Here is an 18,886-nt window from a genome sequence, read left to right as displayed (position 1 = left end):
ACATGTACTGATGTTAATGCTAGTGGGAATACGGAGGAGATGGAAGCAAATAGTTGCGTATCACTACACGGGTTCTTCTATCGCTAACGGGTGTCTACGGGATATTATCGTCGATACAATAAAGCGATCTGAAACACTTGGCCTTCGAGTACACGCAGCCATTAGTGATTGTGGTAGTAACAATAAGCGATTGTGGAATGATTTGCATATCCAACATAGTGAACATCAAGTATTGTTCAATAGACCGATTATTCACCCTTGCGATAAAAGCCGAACGCTTGAAGTAATTCCCGACTGTGTACATGTTTTCAAGAATTGTGTTCAAGGCTCGCTTAAAAACCAAATCATAGTCCTTCCTCTAGATACAATAAAGCAATATAGTTTATGCTCGACCACAGCCAACATGATGCACATTCGTGATCTAGTGCTATATGAGGCATCTAGTGGTCTTAAAATGGCAACAGGACTCACGACTTCAGATGTTGATTTTAGTAGATTGCAAAATAACTTCGATAAAATGAAGGTACCATATACAGTATAGATATGTAATTGCATCCAAATATTTTTTTTTATTATTTTAGGTTGGAAATAGTACAAAATATTTCAACCATCAAGTCGCTGCCGCATTGAAAGTTTATAGCATCCAAATGAATCGACCGGAGGTTCTTACTACCGCTTTTTTCATCGAGAACGTTGCAGAGTGGTTTAAGATCGTTACATCGCGTAACCTACAGACAGCACTTAGTCGGAAAAGTCCAGCGGACTATGATAGAACAGTTCAATTTCTCAACACATTTCGTTGTTTCATCTTTCGCTGTAAAGTCGGCGAAAAAGCTTACTGGAAACCTTGGCAAGCGGCAATGATCATGGCGACAGACTCACTACTTCGTTTGCAACGTTATTTTCTAGATAGAGGATATGACTTCGTACTCTTGGCAAGATTTACACAAGATTGCGTTGAAAATATATTTTCTCAGTTGCGTGCCAAATGTAAAACGCCTAGGGCTTTACAAGTGAAGGATAATCTTAAACTAATAACGATCGGTCAAATTATGGAGGAAGTAGCGAATTCTTCCTATTCATATGATCCAAAAGAGTGGCTCGTAAGTTTTTCGGACAAACTCAATACTGCTAGGACAACCGTACCAGAAAGCACAATACCTACCGTTCACATCGGAAACTATTGGAATGCAACAAACAATATCGGCACATTTCAAGCCAGCGAAGAAAACAGCATATATTACGTCGCAGGAGTTGTCCTTCGTAGTCTCCTAAACAGAGGAACCATATGTGATCAGTGCATTAAAAGTTGCACTGATGGCAATCGAAATACAGGTGATCTAGCACTTTTAACATCATTCCGGGATTATAATGGCAACGCTTTGATTTACATTAATTTAGAGACATATGTGTTTTTTTCTGCTCTTGAAAAAATATTCGCTCAAAATATTGTTTTTTTGCAAACGATTAAATACGATGTCAACACATTTCTTTACAATTTGATGATTAAAGTTGAAGCTAAGCATTTTGCGTCTTGTCATAATATTAAAGATAAGATAGTTCATAATTTTTAGATTGCGGTCTAGTTCCACTAAACCAGCACGTGAAAAGCGCTACGATAGTAAATCAATGTTTTGAACAAGAATAATTAAAGCGTAAATAATAGCAGCTATTGAACACAATGGAATAAAAAAATCTGCTTTTTCTAAGATACACTGAGTTTTCGTTTGGCGACTATTTATAAATAAAAATAAAGAGATAACATTACTGCCCAAAAATATTGCACCCGTGCAGTTAAATAATGATCGGCTGGCTCAAAATTTTGACAGTTAGCTGGCTCAAGATGGCGTTTTCGCATATCTCTCCCTAGAGGATAACTAGCGGGTAGTTCTGAAAAAAGGTTCAATACACTGGTAAAATAAAGTACGCATCACGCAAAATAATTGCCCATGTTTGATACAACAAACTATTTCTTTAATTTTAATTTAAAAATTTTGTTGTGTTCGATCAAGGAATTTATTGAACCAAATTACATTTTTGGGTTAGAATAACCAAAATATCTATTGGATCAATCTTGCAAGTTTTATTACCTGTGATCTTCGAAGGTCAACAAAATTATTATTTATTTCACAAAAAATAGTGATTGAAGCAAAGTCTGCTACTGATTCATTCAAAAAGACTCATTGCATAATTTCAACAAACCTTGATGTATTGACACAAAGAAATGAAAGTTTCTTCCAACAAATGAAAAAGATGTTCCCATGTACTTCTCCTACTGAAGAAAACGGGTTAATCGCATTAATACTGGATCAGGAGAGTTGGATTCCGGAAAACCCGAAACTATCGTAAGTTACTGTCGAATACGTAGCGCGATAATTTTATTATTGAATTCGATATACAGCGAGCGTTTGGGTGGTTCACAAAGTAACGAACTGAAAGTAAGCATCGGTACTATTATTCCGTGAGTAGACCGTCGTAGTATTATGTGTGGCAATTAAAATTGGGTTTCTAACAGCGATACGGAAGCTTCTTCAATCATATATTTGGTACAATGTTCATCCCAAAGCAACGTTTATCTCACAGTGGTAAGTCGCTTCTCGCATCAATGAAATCTTGTCTCACACAGTATTTTTCCAGGAAACAAGTAAACCTAAAACAAAGTTCTACCTTCCCGCTCGCAAGCATCTATATAAACAGTCAACCTTGAATGTATGAAAAAAGACGTCTATGCGATCTGATGACGTTAGAATGACACAATTCTAAATCTTCCTGCTCTATTAGCGGCCTTCAATAGACGTTATTTCATCGCCGAACACCAGAAAACGGTCGTCAATCATTTGATCGTCATTTTAAACAGAAAAGACCTTGGGAAGGACATTTGTGACGAATACATCTCTGTACTCGTCTAGAATAAAATTGAATCAAAATGACGATGTAACAGCGGGGATCCCTCTAAACGGAACTCCAAGTTGTTTCTCCAGGCAAAAACACCTTTAATCCTGACGCGAAAAACATGCTGGTATGGATGCTTTCTAATAATCATCTTTAGCACGAGCCGTACAAAAATGTCTCGCAGGTACAGTAGGATATTATGAATTCTATCGTGAACAAACCACACAATGCTTACCAATTATTAATTAAAGCAAATCGTGGGTTTGTTCCTAGGACTTTGTTCCTTTTTACTGTAGTTAACCTCTCTCCACATATTTCTTTCCAGCGATAGTCAACACTTGCGCGTACGAGCAGATTCAGATCACGCCAACCTTTAAACATCATGATTCACAATTTGCAGTCGTTTGTAGAAGCGTGTGCGGATTATTTCCTCGTCCTTAAATAACAGGAAATCAAAACCACATATTCTGTTGCTCAAATCGGCCCTGTAATCGATGTATTCGGCATACGAATCGAAAACTCAAATGGCACTCCATGGACTTTCAAAACATTACACGAAATAATATGACGTTTATCGGAAGGGTCAAGGGTCTGTGATTGGCAGCAAATGCCCTGCAAAAAATAAAATTGCATGCACTCCCTGAAATAATGCTGGTGAGTCAATAAAATTGCTTTTGCTTCAACGCTTCACAGGCATTGATTCAAATAATTAATACTTTTAAAACAATAAAGGTAGAAATTGAACTAACAAAATGATTTTTTATTCAACATTTGATATGCATTGACTCAAATGTTGTTTGCATTTAAAATAACAAAACAAACATATTGAAACAACAAAATTATATTTTGTTTTGGTGTTTTGTTCTGATGAGATCAACAAAATATCTTTTAGATTTGACTGATTTCCATGTTTGATCTAATAAATTTTTCAGAGCGATTTCAACAAATTTTTTTATTTAAATCAGCACATTTTTTGATTGAACACAGAACAACTTGGTAAATTTGTTGTTTCAACCTTTATAATATTTGAGATTAAAAATTATTTTTCTGCGTGATTAAGGTGTAGAAAACTAACCATTTTCAATATAAGTGAAATAACCCACCTAATAGGTAAAGAGCTTGTACCTAGGGGCAGATCACTCTAAGAATGTATAACAAATTTGCATCAAATTGAAAAAAAATCATTTAATTTCCATTTTTGCATCAGCTTTGCACTGCCTCGCCAAAAAGTTTGTTTAACAAACGTCCTACGCTGATCCACTTTGTTCGACGTTTTGTTAAATGTTATAGGGTTTTGACGTCTTACACGCAACGCAAACAACATTGCACGCAGCGCAAAATACATTATGAATTTCTATTTTGATGGAAATAAATGCATTTAATTTCGCTGATTTTTAAAAATGAATCACAAGTGATCTGCCCCTAGGAATGGTTTTACCATATGGGTTATAGTACGTGTATAGTTTATTTTTATTAGAGACGTATCTTTAAGATAATATTTGTAAAAAAATTTCGAATAAACTCAGTTTCAAAGTGACAAAACTCCAGAGTTCTCATAAAATAAGTGAAAACAACAGGAAGCAAAAGTTGCGCCGGCATCTGCATGTTGATGATATATTGTGCGTTTACTCTCTAACTGAACACGGTCGGTTAAAGTAGCCCGGTCAAACCATTCGGAATTTGATTCGGAATCCTGAATGGAGTCAGTATGGATTCCAAATCAAATGCAACAACCGATTCTGAGTCGGAATCGATTGTTACATTTGATTTGGAATCCATAAAGACTCCATTCAGAAATCCGAACCGGTCTCGGAATGAGTTTTACTGGGTCGTTCGGTCGAGTAGTCGCTAGAATAGCCGCTGTCATTTCATTATCAACCAGTTTGTCAAAAATTAATCGAGTCATTTAATGTCTGTGAATCGCACACAATCACGCATGAGCTAGACTATATGAAATGAATAAAACAGTAAGAGACAGCGAGTGCGTGATGATTGTTTTGGTTTCTACCGCACAATACCCGCAATTATAAGAAGCATGATGAATGAATGCATTATTTTCTAGGAAATAAATTGCACGTAAATACTATTTTTGTAAAGATTTGAAACATGTTTTCATCACTATTAGCATTTTGAAAGTATTACTTTTTCTGGACATATACACGAATTGGAATGATTCAATACTCCATACAGTACGAAGCCGGATACACCATTCGCATATCCCCTGTATTCGAACGCTTACTTTCAGACCCTGCAGAAGAAGCCGCTAAAATCCAGCTTTCGAGTAAATTCACAATAACGTCGTCGGTCTCGTACCAGCACCAACAGTTAAGAAGGAAAATCACAGTTGGTCTAGCACCGGCACTTCCGGTCTACGATGAAATAACGCCGTTGGTCTCGCATAGGCACGTGCAGCCCAGGAGTAACAGAAAGTACAGGTAAGCTAGTTTAAGACCACAACAAGCAAAATGGAATTCAGGGAAAGTGCCAACAATGGCGAATCGCTCGAGCATGTCATTTGTAACCCGTCGGGGTAATAATTTAGCACTGGGTCGAAATATACCTATTTGTGGGTATACACTCCGTAGAGTGTATTTGTTAACATGTAAAATTATATGCTCACCGATGTTCGACACCGTTCACTTTTTCATGTAAATTTTGTTTATTTTCGCGTATGTGAACGGTTTTGCTCATGCAGCTATGTTAGATAATTTTTGTTTTATGTTTGTAAACAAATAACAGGGATTAGATAGGCCACCGCTCTCTTTTTGCTGAATAATGTGTGCTGATAATGCTACGGATCGGCGATGACAGCTATGCGGCGAGGCGGTTGGTGTTTTTCATAGTCGCCTTCATAGTGCGGAAGGCGGCCATCGAGTTTTGGAGAGAAAGTGGCAGACCACGGTTACAATCAGACGTCCAGAAAATTGTAGTGGTTTTTTTCGGAACAGTTTCCCGCCACTACTGTAAAATCGTTAAGTGCGCGTGTGCGACGGTAGATTCCCTTCGAAAGTGTCGGCCCGTGGTCCGGGTGCTAAAGAAAGTGTGGTACTGGATCGCCGTCGGGGGAAGCTAATTATCAAGGAGCTTTCGCTTCCCCGGCTCACCGTAAAGGATTCAGACACATCATTCCGCCCTCGCTGGGAAGGATAAGCCGAACTAGCCTTGCTCTCCTTCCCAGCTAATAGCCAAGGAGGGCGAAGCAGGGTGGACAACGGCTCCCCTTGGGAAGAACATTGCGGTGTCTTTCGGGATTCTTTGCGGGGAGCAATTTGTTACCACCGTCGCTAGGGAGGTTCCGACAAAGGAGCAAAGCTCACCTCCCTGGCTAATTGCTAAGGACCACTGCCGGAGCATCCAACGATACCAGCAGGAGAACCCGGCCGTCGGGGTCCCGGCCGGTCAGAAAAACCTCGCTTTTCCGCCGTCGTCAGCAGCAGACTGTAAGGAAGGACCAGCAGAGAAGAGAACAAATGGTAAAGTTAGAATTTTATTTGTTTGTTTATCTTTTTTGTTGTGAAGCGAAAATCCGAAATTCTGTAGAAGCAGGCCACCCTGAAAAGAAGGGTCCACCGGGCAAACAAGAACCCGAGTAGTGTCCAAACCCCTACTAACCGCTACTTACACGTTGGGCTCGTTCAATATTTTTCAAAGTTTTCCAGTCATATATAGTAGATCGCAGTCACAATCGTTCAGCACGTCGTTTTTGCTGTTGAGTTATGCGTTAGTAGGTTGAAATGTCGCGAAAATCAGAGAGCCCACGACACCTCCGGAAATGGCCCCTGATAAACTGAAGGTTATCGTAGAATGGATCCTTCCGGAGCACGATCCAATGATATGGTCGATTATACCGTATGGCGAGGTAGAGCGGGACAATCCCGAAGTTATACAAGTCTCTAATGCGGAACTCAACGCATTAGCAAAGGGTTTAAAAGTGAAGAAAGCGCCCGGACCAGATGGAACTCCCAACATCACATAAAGAGCGGCAATTCAGACACTCCCGGATATGTTCAGGAAAGTGTTTCAAAAGCTTCTAGACGGGGCCCACTTCCCTGACAAATGGAAGATACAGAAGTTAGTACTACTGCCTAAACTAGGTAAGCCCCCTGACGATCCATCGTTAGTATAGACCAATATGCCTGCTGGATACGGATGGCGATAACGGGTTGTCGAAAAACCAGTTAGGATTTCGGAAGGGCAAGTCTACGGTGGACACCATTCGTACTGTGAACGAGAGAGCCTATATGGCGAGCAAACAGAAAAAAAGAGAAAATCGATACTGTGCCGTGATACCGATAGACGTCAAAAATGCGTTCAATAGCGCAAGCTGGGAAGTCATTGCGGAGTCATTTCCAGAGCCGGGTCCTGATCTATGAGACAAACAAAAAACGATTAGAATTGCTGCAGGAGTCCCGCAAGGCTCTAGCCTGGGATGTATAACGGCGTGCTGACACTTAAGCTACCTAGCGCCATAGAGATCGTCGGGCTCGCGAACGACATTGTAATAACGGTACTGGGATAGACGCCGGAAGAGGTGGAAATGTTGGCGATGGAGGAGATCGACAGGATTGGAAACTGGATGCAAGGAGTGAAGTTGTAGATAGCCCATCACAAAATGGAGGTGCTATTAGTCAGCAACTGCAAAGTACTGCAGCGAGCAGTAATCACTGTCGAGGAGTATGTCATAGTCTCGAAGCGGGCGCTGAAACAGCTAAGCGTAATGATAGATGTCCGACTGAACTTCAACACCCACGTCGACTATGCTTGCGAGAAGGCGGCCAAAGCTATAAACGCTTTAGCCAGAATCATGCCGAACAACGCCGGGCCATGCAGCAGCAAGAGGTGTCTTCTAGCTAGCGTATCATCGTCGATACTGAGATACGGAGGCCCGGTCTGGGTTGCAGCACTAGAGACACAGCGGAATTGAGTAAAACTGAGTAGTACGTTCAGGCTCAAGGCCATGCGGGTCGCGAGCGCGTACAGGACTATCTCATCAGAGACAGTCTGCGTTATCGCTGGAATGATCCCTATCGGCATCGTCCTAGTGGAAGATAACGAAAGTGGAAGATAATGGAAGCGAAAGGGGACCAGGGGAATACGGAAAACAATGAGAGCTGACTCGATGGTCAAATGGCAGCCTGATTGAGACTCGTTGGAAAAAAGGAAGGTGGACTCACAGACTCATACCGGTTCTCTTGACCTGGGTAAATAGAAGGCATGGTGAAGTGACCTTCTATCTGACGCAGTTCCTGCCAGGTCATGGTTGTTTTAAACATTACCTACATAGTTTCGGACACGCTGTGACACTCTTTTGTCCGGAGTGCATAAACGTCGAGGAAACACCCTTCGCCTTATGTAGAGAATATTGTGGCAGAGATGTGTCGCGACGAGGGCGTATGGAATACCGTCAGCAGCGTAGTGACGCTAATACTGTTGAAACTTCAGAGAAAGTGGCGAATAGAACAGCAAGCTGGCAACGCCAACTAGTAAGATATGGGCGAGTGGTTCAAGTCTGCTACAAACTCTATGAGTGTGGTTGGGAAGAAAAGCGAGCCAGATCTTATGGCTCCTCCAGATCGGTTTACGCCTCGACGGATTCAAGCGCGGCGACGGTCGTATGCGAGAAACGAGCACGAAGTTAGCAACATCAACAAGTAGTTTCACGTCGATTAAAATACTGCGAGGGTGGCTGCGAAGGGATGCGAGTCAAGTTTCGGCATCCGCATCGGTTAACGTCTCGACAGGTTCCAACGTTGGCGACCGCTTACGTAGCGAGCTTTAAATAGCGTGCTGACTCAACGTACACAGGGAAGCCAACGGGCTCCGCGTATGCAGAGGGGCCAGTGGGCTAAGGACTGGGAGGCTAATGAGAAGTTTCGAGCCGGAGTACTTCGGGCATTTTATGGTTGAGGACCACCAAAAAACAATTGGAGTCATCATACGACGAGCAAAATAGAGCATGCAAAATGTTCTTGAACAATGAGTTCAGCTGTTGGCTGCGCATGCAGTGCGAATGCCGGAAGACTAAATGACTAACTGACTGAGGTGAACATAGAAGAAGACTTGCAAGATCGAGCAAATAAATAAGCAAATGTTAAATGGAATATTATGTTTATGTTTAATGCACATAAATACAATTAATTGATTAGGTTAGAGAGAATTTAGTAAAGCTATAAAATTAAACAATACTAATGCCTAACGAAATATGTTTTTACAATTTAAATATAAAATAATATTTTACAATTTCAACAAGCTCAAAATTTTGTTTCTGGATCAAACATCAACGTGTAAATTTAGGAATTATCTAATATGTTGTTTCAAATAATATCACATTTAGGTACAATTTATCAGCAAGATTCATTATAGAATAATGTGTGACTGTAGAAGAAAGAAATTATTCCTATTAGCCTCGTCCCTATGGAAATACCGGAAATATTTCTAATCATCCTCCGCTCACGGCAAGTCACCATTGTTCTTCAACCAAGCGAGTAGAATGCTCAGAACCGGCTGCAGAAATGCTATCCTTCAAATGTCACTGTACAAACTTATGAACGTAGAATCGTGACTGATTCGCTTACTCCCGTCTCCCTTGGTGTCGGCAACGGCCATAATGACATCGAGCAGCAACTCTAGGGTGAGTTCCTGCATCTTAGGTAGCCGTGCCACCTGGGAAAAGTTGTGCACCACCATGCGCAACGCGTAGTTCTTGATGTCCGGAACATTCATCTTATCCGATGCTTCCAAGATTTGCAGCACATTATCGTAGGTGATGTTGTTCTCTAGGTTGTGTTTGCAAAATGCTTGAAGCCGATTGTTGGTGAATCCGTAGAAGCAAGGGGCTTGAAAAAGATAGAGCGAGTCCTCCGGGGGCATTTTAGTGTCACCGTAGTAGATGTAGCGCAGCAGGGAGCTGAATGCCTCCTGTGAGGGAGAGATATCACCGATTTGGATCTGAAAAGGAAAAATCAATCAATGGAATCATCTTGGAATAATAGGACCTATTAACATACATTCACCGTATTATCTGCTGGCATGAAAGACCGAAACATGGCCTGGAAATAGGTACAACGGGCCGCCAGAATTGACTTGTGCGACGGAATCACTTTTCCCTCAAGCACTAGATTGATGTCACAAAATTCTTTTCCACCTGACTTTAGAAACACTGCCATATCATTTTCCAGCGATGTGCCGATCGTTTTGTCGTACTTCATGTCGGTCGAGTGCTTGCTCGGATTTAAACGCTTGCGGATGATTTCCACTATCAGTGGTTTTTCCAGAGCAGCGAATTCCGTCGACATGACAATGTCGTAAAAGTGGTCCTCCTTGGTTATGAAACCAAGGCAGTGGTCTTTTATGAGCTTCAGATTCATCCGATCGGCGTTGTACAACGCGTCCAGAACATTCGTTTTGGAAATTTTGAACTCCAGATACTGCACGCACAGCTGCTCCAATCGAGGAATGTAGAACTGAACAGCAAGCTGGTAAACGTCCATCATCAGCAGGACGATTTTGTTGCAGAAAGGATCCTTAACTGGAAATATATGTGAAAATTTGTAATTCCCAAAAGGATGGCAGGAAACCTACAGTCAATGCGATCGGTATAGATGTAGTTGAGAACCATTTCGAATGCTTCCGGTTGGGCGCTTGGCAGCTGTACCTCCAGTAACGGGCGATCAGCGAAAGGAACCTCTGTCGTACCGAAAAGCTTCTCAAAATGAATATTTCGGGCATCGCGTGCGGATCTACAAATGATAATTTTTTTTGCGATTTAACGGTTATCGATAAACGTGTAAAACTCTATTGAACCTACAAAATTTTGGACCGCAAAAACTGTGAACGAGCAACGATCATAGCAATGTGAGCCGGTACTTTCACCTCATCCGTCCCGACCACAAACTGCACATCGCAGAATTGTCGATTTTGAAGAAACTTCCCGAAATCATCCTGAAGGGTGCACTTTGGATAGCTGGAAAACTGAAAACGGTACATATCTCCACTGCGAACGTTGTTGTCGATGGTTCCCCCAAAGATGTACATGGCGTCTCCGATAACAGCAGCAGCGTGGAATAGGCGTCCACTTGGAACCTGAGACTCCGGTGCCGGAATCACCGTGGACCAGACCTGCGAATCCAGATCGTAGCAATGCAAATCGTTAGGCAGCGTGGAGTCGGCTGCCCCTCCAAACACGTACAGGAATCGATCGTGATGAACCATAGTGTGACCATAGCGACGTGCTGGAGGAGGTGGAGCTCCCCGAAGAATATGCTCATTTGAAATGCGACGCCAACTGTAAATTATGACCATTGAAACATTAAAATATTTAACTTGCTACTACAAAACTTACGTATTATCTTTAAAGTTGAACTGAAACAAGGTGTTGGTAATTTGAAGCCCGCTCTGTCCAGAGAACACGTACATACAGCCCCTTGCAACGGCTACCGGGAAATTGCAACACGTTGGCGGACGATCACCTTTTTGCTGCACCTCTTCCCATTGGTGGGTTTCTCCCTGAAAAATAAAATTAAACGTCAACCAACTTTCCAACTGCTTCCCGTCACAATGCCATTACCGTTAACCTGATCGTCCACATATCGTTCAAACGAGCATTTCCATCGTACCCGGCATAAATCCACAACTTATTCTCAAAAACGGCCGCTCCATGAGCACTTCGGGGTACCGGTGTCCTTCCGACAAATTTCCACTCGGTCCACTGACCATTTTGGAAGTTATACTCAAATAGGTCATTTTTATTTGTCAAATTGGAGTTCGAATGGATATCACCGGTGTAGCCGCCGAACACAAACATCGACGTACCGTGCACGACCGCCGAATGATGGTACCGGGGTGCTGGAGGAGTTCCCGTCGAAAATGCCCTACCCCAGGACTTGTCCTTCACTCCGAAGCGAATCAAATCATTGAGCATGTTTTTGCCATTATCTCCTCCGAACACGTAGATTGCGTCTTTGTAGGCGACCACCGTGTGTTTCGATCGTCTAGCCCCGACAAACTCATCACATTCAAGCATTCGCTTCCACTTGTTGGCAGCGCTAGGAATCGGTCCGGTCGGAGCTGTCGTAGTTCCACTCGTACTCGGTGTTATAAGCCCGGCCGAAGGCGTGGGCGATGTGAAGCGATTTGCACTGGTCATTGTTTTAGAGGTTTCACTTGAATTCCGAGATGGACACAAGTTGATACTTATTTATCGGTATTCAATATACCGTTTCGGACATTTTTGACGAGAAAAGAATAAAGAAAAAGGTGAAAATCACAGTTTTCTTTGTAATTTTCACCAAAACGTCACCACTATTTCAGAGTTTTGATTAGGTTTTTGTTTACCTTTGTGCATCGCATGAAAGCATTCTCAGCGATTGCAGCGTCACTCAGTGTTGGAAAATGGAAACGACGCATACAAAAGATTATTCGCGATCTAACGCCGAATTCCGACGGTCAGATGCAGGGATGCCAGGTTCACAGATTTATCTGCTTTTCACAGATTTTCAATATGCTGCACAGATCGCAGGTTTGCACAGTTTTCTGTTTTAATGCACAGATTTCTACAGCTTTCTTCTACAATGCACAGATTTCCACAGCTTTTTCTACAATGCACAGATTAGCACAGATTTCTCAATTTTTGACCTAGCGCTTAATTTTTGTCTCTCGCAAAAACCAAAAAAAAGGTCACCACATCTTGTTTTAGCCAAATTTGCACGTTTTGAGCAACACAGATAGACACAGCTTTTTAAACGGGCCGTGCACAGATTTTTCAAAATATCACCTGGCATCCCTGGTCAGATGGCATGAGAGTGCGCTGATGATGTTTATTTTCATCTATCAAAACATATCGAAAAGTAATTTTTTAAATTAATGAATACAGTCATGATTCGCTAGTTGGACACTTTTTAACTGGACCGCTTTTTAGTTGGACCTCCGCTAGTTGGACCATTGTCCAACTAAAAAGCATCTCAATGTCAAAATCTTAAGTCAAATTTACTTTGACAATCAATCTGATAATTATTAGAGATGCGAATAGATGCCATTACACTACTAACGTTTCCTTTGGAGAGTTTTTGACATCTGTCAGTCGGTCCAACTAACAAATCAAATTCGTTAGTTGGACAGAGGTGTGGCCCAACCAGCGAATCACGACAGTGTTCTAATTAAATGTTATTTCTTTAAATAAAAATAACTTTGACGAAGAATATATGCTTTCTATCTCTGCAAATTATATAGAAGGTGTTGGGGCAGAATTTCTGTTCGGGACGGGATTACCTTATTATGCAGACCTCGTTTTCAGGAGCAGCGATTCATCGGCGGAACGGGAGCACTCAACTTTCTTCTGCTTCTTATGCTGAAATAAATAGGCTAACAGCCTATTTATTTAAGGAACAGCGGATCATCAACGGCCCCGGATCGGGTAAATAGGTTTACGATCTTTCAGAGCGGAGCTCGGGCATGGGTAAGTATATGATGTAGAGCGATAAATATAAATTAAAATTTCTTATTCTCGATTTATGCTTAACTAATCACTCGAAATCGACACAGAAAAGTTGCAATATTCGTCTAGTGGTAATCTCTGGAAAGCTCATGAATCTCCAAGAATTAAGAAATCCTTTTAAGGATTTCTGAAAAGTTTTACAAAATTCTTACAAACTACAAAGAAATTACCACGAACTTTAAGTAAATTTCCTGAAAACTTCAATGAAGTACTTCGAGAAAAGCTTATAAAATTAGGAAAGTCTGACTAAAAATTTCAGCATGCTTTATGGACGGCATGTCTCATAAATATCAGAGAAGTATTACTAATTTCAAGGTTACGTGTAAAATTTAGGGAATTGTTCCGAAGATCAAACAAGATTTTAGCAACTTTGAAGGTATACTAACTATCTAGAGCAATTATAAAACAATTTTTGCTAATTGATTTTCAAATATTATGTACTTAAAATGTGAGTGCTAAATTTCTTATATTCTAGAAGATACCAAATACAAATTATAATATTTATATTTGGTTTCAATAATTAAAACTATCCTTATTATCTTTCTTTATATCATGAGCTGTTCTTTCGAATTGGTTGCGAAGCCAGTGCAATGTGCCTTTTCCGCATAACCGAGACCCAAAAAAAAAAAATAGAACTACTGCTGTGCTTATGTGAGAAATCATTTTCTCTTGTTTCTCGTGAAGTGGTTTTGGTCCACAAAGGAGAAACTGGATTACAACGATATCAACAAGTTTATTGTTCTTCGCCATAAAAAAAGGAAGAAGTTGTATTCGATTGAGGATTTACGAGACAGCTCTAAGGTTCTAACCAGCTGGCGAGGAAAACACATCCAAGTTCATATTTTCAAGTTTTCAACGTCAATCACATCGAGCACCATATGGCGATTGGTGAACAAAAACTTGCTAAAACCAGGTAAAAAGGATCGCGCTGGTGCTCCTACAACGGAAGAATTGTATGATTGCATACTACAGTATTGCCATTACAAAGCATTGTATGCGTCGTGGGCAAAGTGGGCCAAATTTATCCTTTCGCAGCCAGGAGATTAACATTCACGCCCAATCTATGAAGCCCCCTTCCAGATGAATATCTTCACTTGTACAGAGCTCCACCGGTCTCTGAAGGAAGCCAACTGAAAGGTACTCGTCGAGGATATCAAATTGCTTTTAGCATCTGCAATTGAAGATTTGAGGCAAAGCCAAAATTAGTCATGCGACACCTATGATTCAGCTTATGAACTGGCAAAGTGATACAGTTTGCTTTTTTTCACCCGCAAGTGAGTCGTAGCTTACAACAAAAACTTCATTTTCTTTTCGGAAAAAGCTTACCACTGCCAAAATATGAATGAAACGAGTATGAAATTTAGTTTTATTTGCTATATATTTTATTTACATATAGCTCTGCGTATAATATTAGAAAAAAAACTATGTTTTACTCCCTTTTCGTAGGATGTTTACTCATCATCTTATAAAATTATGGTTTTCCTTCATTTTCATCAACAAATTGATCGGTGATTTGGTGTTTAAAAGTTATTTTTTTACCAATGTTTACAGAAAATATATGCACTATGACAGATTCAAATCAGCAACACTTTGCTTCCAGCGCTACCTGCGAGCGGTTTCAACGTAGAATCGCCAATAGATCTCATATAAAATAGAAAGCTTTCAACTCGATCATGAAATGACCAAAGGGCCGAAGTCGCAATGATATCGAATCGAGAAAAATAGATTTGAAAATTCGCTTCAGAAAATTAAATCGTATTTTAACAGTGTTTGCATACTGCGCTTTCAAATGTATTGAAACACTTTAAAAAAATACTAGTTTTCAAAAGCATATCTAAAATGTGATTGTATAACATTCCCCCGAAAACCATTCCCCAGAAGAAAAAATACCGAAGCTTTTTCCCCAGAAACACATATACCAGAAAGTACTAATTCCCAGAAAACTGATTCCCAGAAAGTACCAAAGCCCAGAAAACTTTCACCCAGAAAGAACCATAACCCAGAAAACTGTTCCGCAGAAAGTCCCAAAACCCAGAAAATTATTTTACCGAAATTTTTTCTTCTATTTTTTCAATAAACAATTCGTTACATTTAGATAATGTGTACTTAAATACTTGTTATAAGTTTGCTATCCACAGTATTTTTTTTAATATTTACGCATTGTGCTTAAATTTAAACGCATTAAAAATATGGAAAGATCTACGGGTGATGATTATATGTTAAATGAAAGCTTTCGATTCCTATTTGATAGAAAAAATATTATAATTGGTTTTAAACCATTTTTTGCATTTATAACCGCTTGCAACTCTAGGTACATTTGGTCCACTATAGCTGCAAAGGAGCTCAAAAATCAAGGAAAACTCACTATTTCAGTTGTTTTTTGAGCAAATTTCTATGGTAAAACTTGTGTTGCCTTGCGAGTTTAGTGCGAACTACAAAGCAAAAAATAATTAGCGACGGTTGGCATTTTAATCAAGCGTTTAGCCTACTACTGCAACTAGTAGTACACCGCGGCTATTGCAGCACCAACCCTATTGTTTGTTAAATATTCAACAACCGTCGATTTTCGATATTTGCGGCATCGCGCCGCGGAAATATCCCAAAACTCTATAATACATTTGAGTTGCAAAGACATGTAATATTACCTGAAGATCTAGAAACATAAAAAGAGCTCCAATAGGTTAAATACCTAATAGGACATCTCAAATCTCTATCGCTTTGCTGCCTCGAGCTAAAAACTAAAATTGTTTTTTTTTTTCGATTTCTTGGTACAATGGCAAGCGACGTAGGATTTTGTGAAATGGTGCACTTGTTAATGAAAAAGCGCTGAAAGTCATTAAAATCGACGCAAATTTAAAACAACTATGTGATAAAAATATAAAATCCTACGTACGTCGCTGGAGATAGCAATTCTGAATACGGGGCTAACCTGTTTGGCATAAATCATTCGGCATAACGTCGTTTGGCATAAAGTCGTTTGGCATAATGCCCGTTTGGCATAAGAAAAAAATGATAGTAGGCCATTTGGCATAATAGCCATTTGGCACAATGATCGTTTGGCATAAAATATACAGGATATTGAATGCTATTGCGGTCGTTTGGCATAATGGTCTTTTGGCATAAAAGTCGTTTGGCATAAGAGCCATGTGGCATAAAGTATGAAAATACCCGTTCAAATGTTTATAGCGTTTTGATTCACTGAAAGTACGATTCCAAGAACAGCTCATGTTTGAAAGAAGGAATCAACTTCAGTGAGACGAAGAATATTTCTGTGTCAGATTGATTACATAGCAAACTAAAGTAAGTATGGAATTTGTGCATTGAGAATATTTGCATTTAGAACTATGTTGGTCATCTTGCATGAAAGTTAAAATATTTATGAAATGTCATGCAACAAAAAATCGGTAATTGTAATCTGCTAATGATAGGCTATTTTAAAACTACAGATCTCATGTCAAATCAATTAGAGGGAACGAGCGAAGAAGAACCATTGTATTAACCATTCCATTTACGAATATTTGGATTGCTACATTTTTTTAACCCAACTACTTTTTATACAATATGAAATCTAATTCGAGATATATAGTATCTTGCTTTGCGAATGTTTGTTCTTCTGACGTTTACTTTTGTTTGCAGTCTAAATTGAAAAGAGGGAAAAATCTCGACTAGGTAATAGTCACAAGAAGAAAAAAGCTCAAAGCAATAAAATTAAAAGTTAAAAGAAATTTACTACATATATGTAAAAGAAGGCAAAATCTCAGACGCTTTAAGTTATTATCGAAATCAAAAACTTTCGAAGAATTGACAATATTCAGAATAATGTAAACTCTTAGAAATTCATAGTTGCATTTAAAATGAATAAAATTCAAACAAATTTTCAATAGAATGTGGAAAGCTAAAGCGCAGTTGGCTGCCTAGCAGGTCTTTTAGGACAAGTTCAGTGTTTACTGTAGTTTTCTTGTATTTCCGGAAAATTCAGGCAATTTGTGTACAGTCGTCCAACTAACGATTTTGATTCGCTAGTTGGACCGAAAATGCATCTTGTCAAATCTCTAATTAATGTCAGTTTGATTGGCAAAGTGAATTTGACATGAGATTTTGACATTCAGATCCAACTAGCGGAGGTCCAAATAAAAAGCGGTCCAGTTAAAAATTGACCAACCAGTGAATCACGACTGTAGTCCATATCGTGCAATGGTAAACTGCATACCAGAAAGTTACCGATTTTGTATCCTATTATTTTGGTTACATGTAAATCAAATAGACCTGGGAAATTATGTTTAATGTCTATTATGCCAAATGGCTTTATGCCAAATGGGCATTATGCGAAATGGTCCTTATGCCAAATGGCAATCTACAATTTTGTTTTAATCGATTATGCTAAATGACGTTTATGTCAAATGGCTTTATGCCAAAAGACCACTTGAATCGCGCTATGGTTATGCCAAGTGGCTTTATGCCAAATGACTTTATGCCAAACGATGTTATGCCAAATGACTTTATGCCAAATGGTCTTCCCCCTGAATACACTGTGCCAATTTCAAAACGATCCAAAAAGAATTGTTTGACTTACATTTCCGACCAGCTAAAAAGCGGTTTCGAAAAAAATCGCGCTTAAAGTTTTAAAGTTACGCTCGGGGTATACATAAGAGGCGCTTCGGCAACATATTTTCTAAACTATTTAAGCACATTTTCAGCCATTGAAATTTTTTTCGATTTTTTGAAAATTCTAGTAATAACTCGATATTTTCAACAACAGAGTACTTAGCATAGGTCAATAACAACGTTTTCTAACTTAATATTACTTCATTGATTGCATAGTTTCAATTGAATAAAATCTGTTGCATACGGACAGTTTTTAGAAGAAATGAAACATTTTTTTGGTAACGGCTTTCGAATTTCACCTTTGAAGACGAAAACCCTATTAGTCGAAACTTTACTTAGGCGGGGCCCATGTAATTTAAACATCGATGTCACAAATGACGCAGAGATATTTGTTTTCGTCGTTAAAAGTTAAATTGAAAAGCCGAAACATGTATCCTCAAAATAAAAAAAATCAAGATCCATTCAGTAGATCTTTCGCAAATTATTCCCAAAAACACCTCAATTTTAGGCCTCGAGAGTAGAGGGAAATTTCGATGGTACATGATGCAACAAACATCGAAGAATGTTATAAAAAATCTTTAATATGATAGTTCGAATATGTTTATCCTATTTTAGCCAACTTTTTGCTCCAGCTGTTCCATAGTGTGCTGGAAAGAATGAATCAACCCCTATGTTTGAGAAAACCGGTCAGCCGAGGGCTATTTGACATACATATTCAAAGAGTTGCTCATGTTTAAAAGAAGGAGTCAATTCCTATGTTCGAATAAACCGAGCATACGAGTTAATCACAGGTCATGTCCTTATGGATTCATCTGCTACATAAATTGCCATCCACGGGTCAATCGGAACATTGAGCGTTGAACGAACGTTCCTGCCCTTATTACACATTCTGGGGAA

At 39.6% G+C, this 18,886-nt stretch overlaps 2 protein-coding genes across 2 annotated transcripts; one reads left to right on the top strand and one right to left on the bottom strand.

Moving 5' to 3' along the window:
* Positions 1-7,504: 7,504 nt before the first annotated feature.
* On the top strand, positions 7,505-7,816 carry LOC131686988 (uncharacterized). The gene has a single exon (XM_058971025.1). It carries the CDS (start codon positions 7,505-7,507, stop codon positions 7,814-7,816), a length of 312 nt encoding a protein of 103 aa, XP_058827008.1.
* Positions 7,817-9,096: 1,280 nt separating this feature from the next.
* LOC131690551 (leucine-zipper-like transcriptional regulator 1 homolog) lies at positions 9,097-12,226 on the bottom strand. The gene is made up of 6 exons (XM_058976416.1): positions 11,459-12,226; positions 11,234-11,397; positions 10,700-11,176; positions 10,474-10,631; positions 9,900-10,420; positions 9,097-9,840 (listed from the first exon to the last, which is right to left on the bottom strand). The coding sequence occupies exons 1-6, from the start codon at positions 12,035-12,037 to the stop codon at positions 9,415-9,417; spliced, it is 2,325 nt and encodes a 774-aa protein (XP_058832399.1). The 5' UTR covers positions 12,038-12,226; the 3' UTR covers positions 9,097-9,414.
* Between the last annotated feature and the right edge of the window lie 6,660 nt (positions 12,227-18,886).

This window comes from Topomyia yanbarensis, chromosome 3 (genome assembly GCF_030247195.1).
Source record: "Topomyia yanbarensis strain Yona2022 chromosome 3, ASM3024719v1, whole genome shotgun sequence".
NCBI classification, from domain to species: domain Eukaryota; kingdom Metazoa; phylum Arthropoda; class Insecta; order Diptera; family Culicidae; genus Topomyia; species Topomyia yanbarensis.
The sequence above is the reverse complement of the archived record's forward strand: the minus strand, read 5'-3'. Positions and strand labels throughout refer to the sequence as shown.

Excerpts from the sequence above, each read along its gene's own strand:
- LOC131690551 (XM_058976416.1), bottom strand. The coding sequence starts at position 12,037 with ATGACCAGTGCAAATCGCTTCACATCGCCCACGCCTTCGGCCGGGCTT. Across the intron at positions 11,398-11,458 it reads TGTGGACGATCAGGTTAACG|GGAGAAACCCACCAATGGGA; the intron begins GTAATGGCATTG and ends TTTATTTTTCAG. Across the intron at positions 11,177-11,233 it reads TTCAACTTTAAAGATAATAC|TTGGCGTCGCATTTCAAATG; the intron begins GTAAGTTTTGTA and ends CATAATTTACAG.
- LOC131686988 (XM_058971025.1), top strand. The coding sequence starts at position 7,505 with ATGGAGGTGCTATTAGTCAGCAACTGCAAAGTACTGCAGCGAGCAGTA.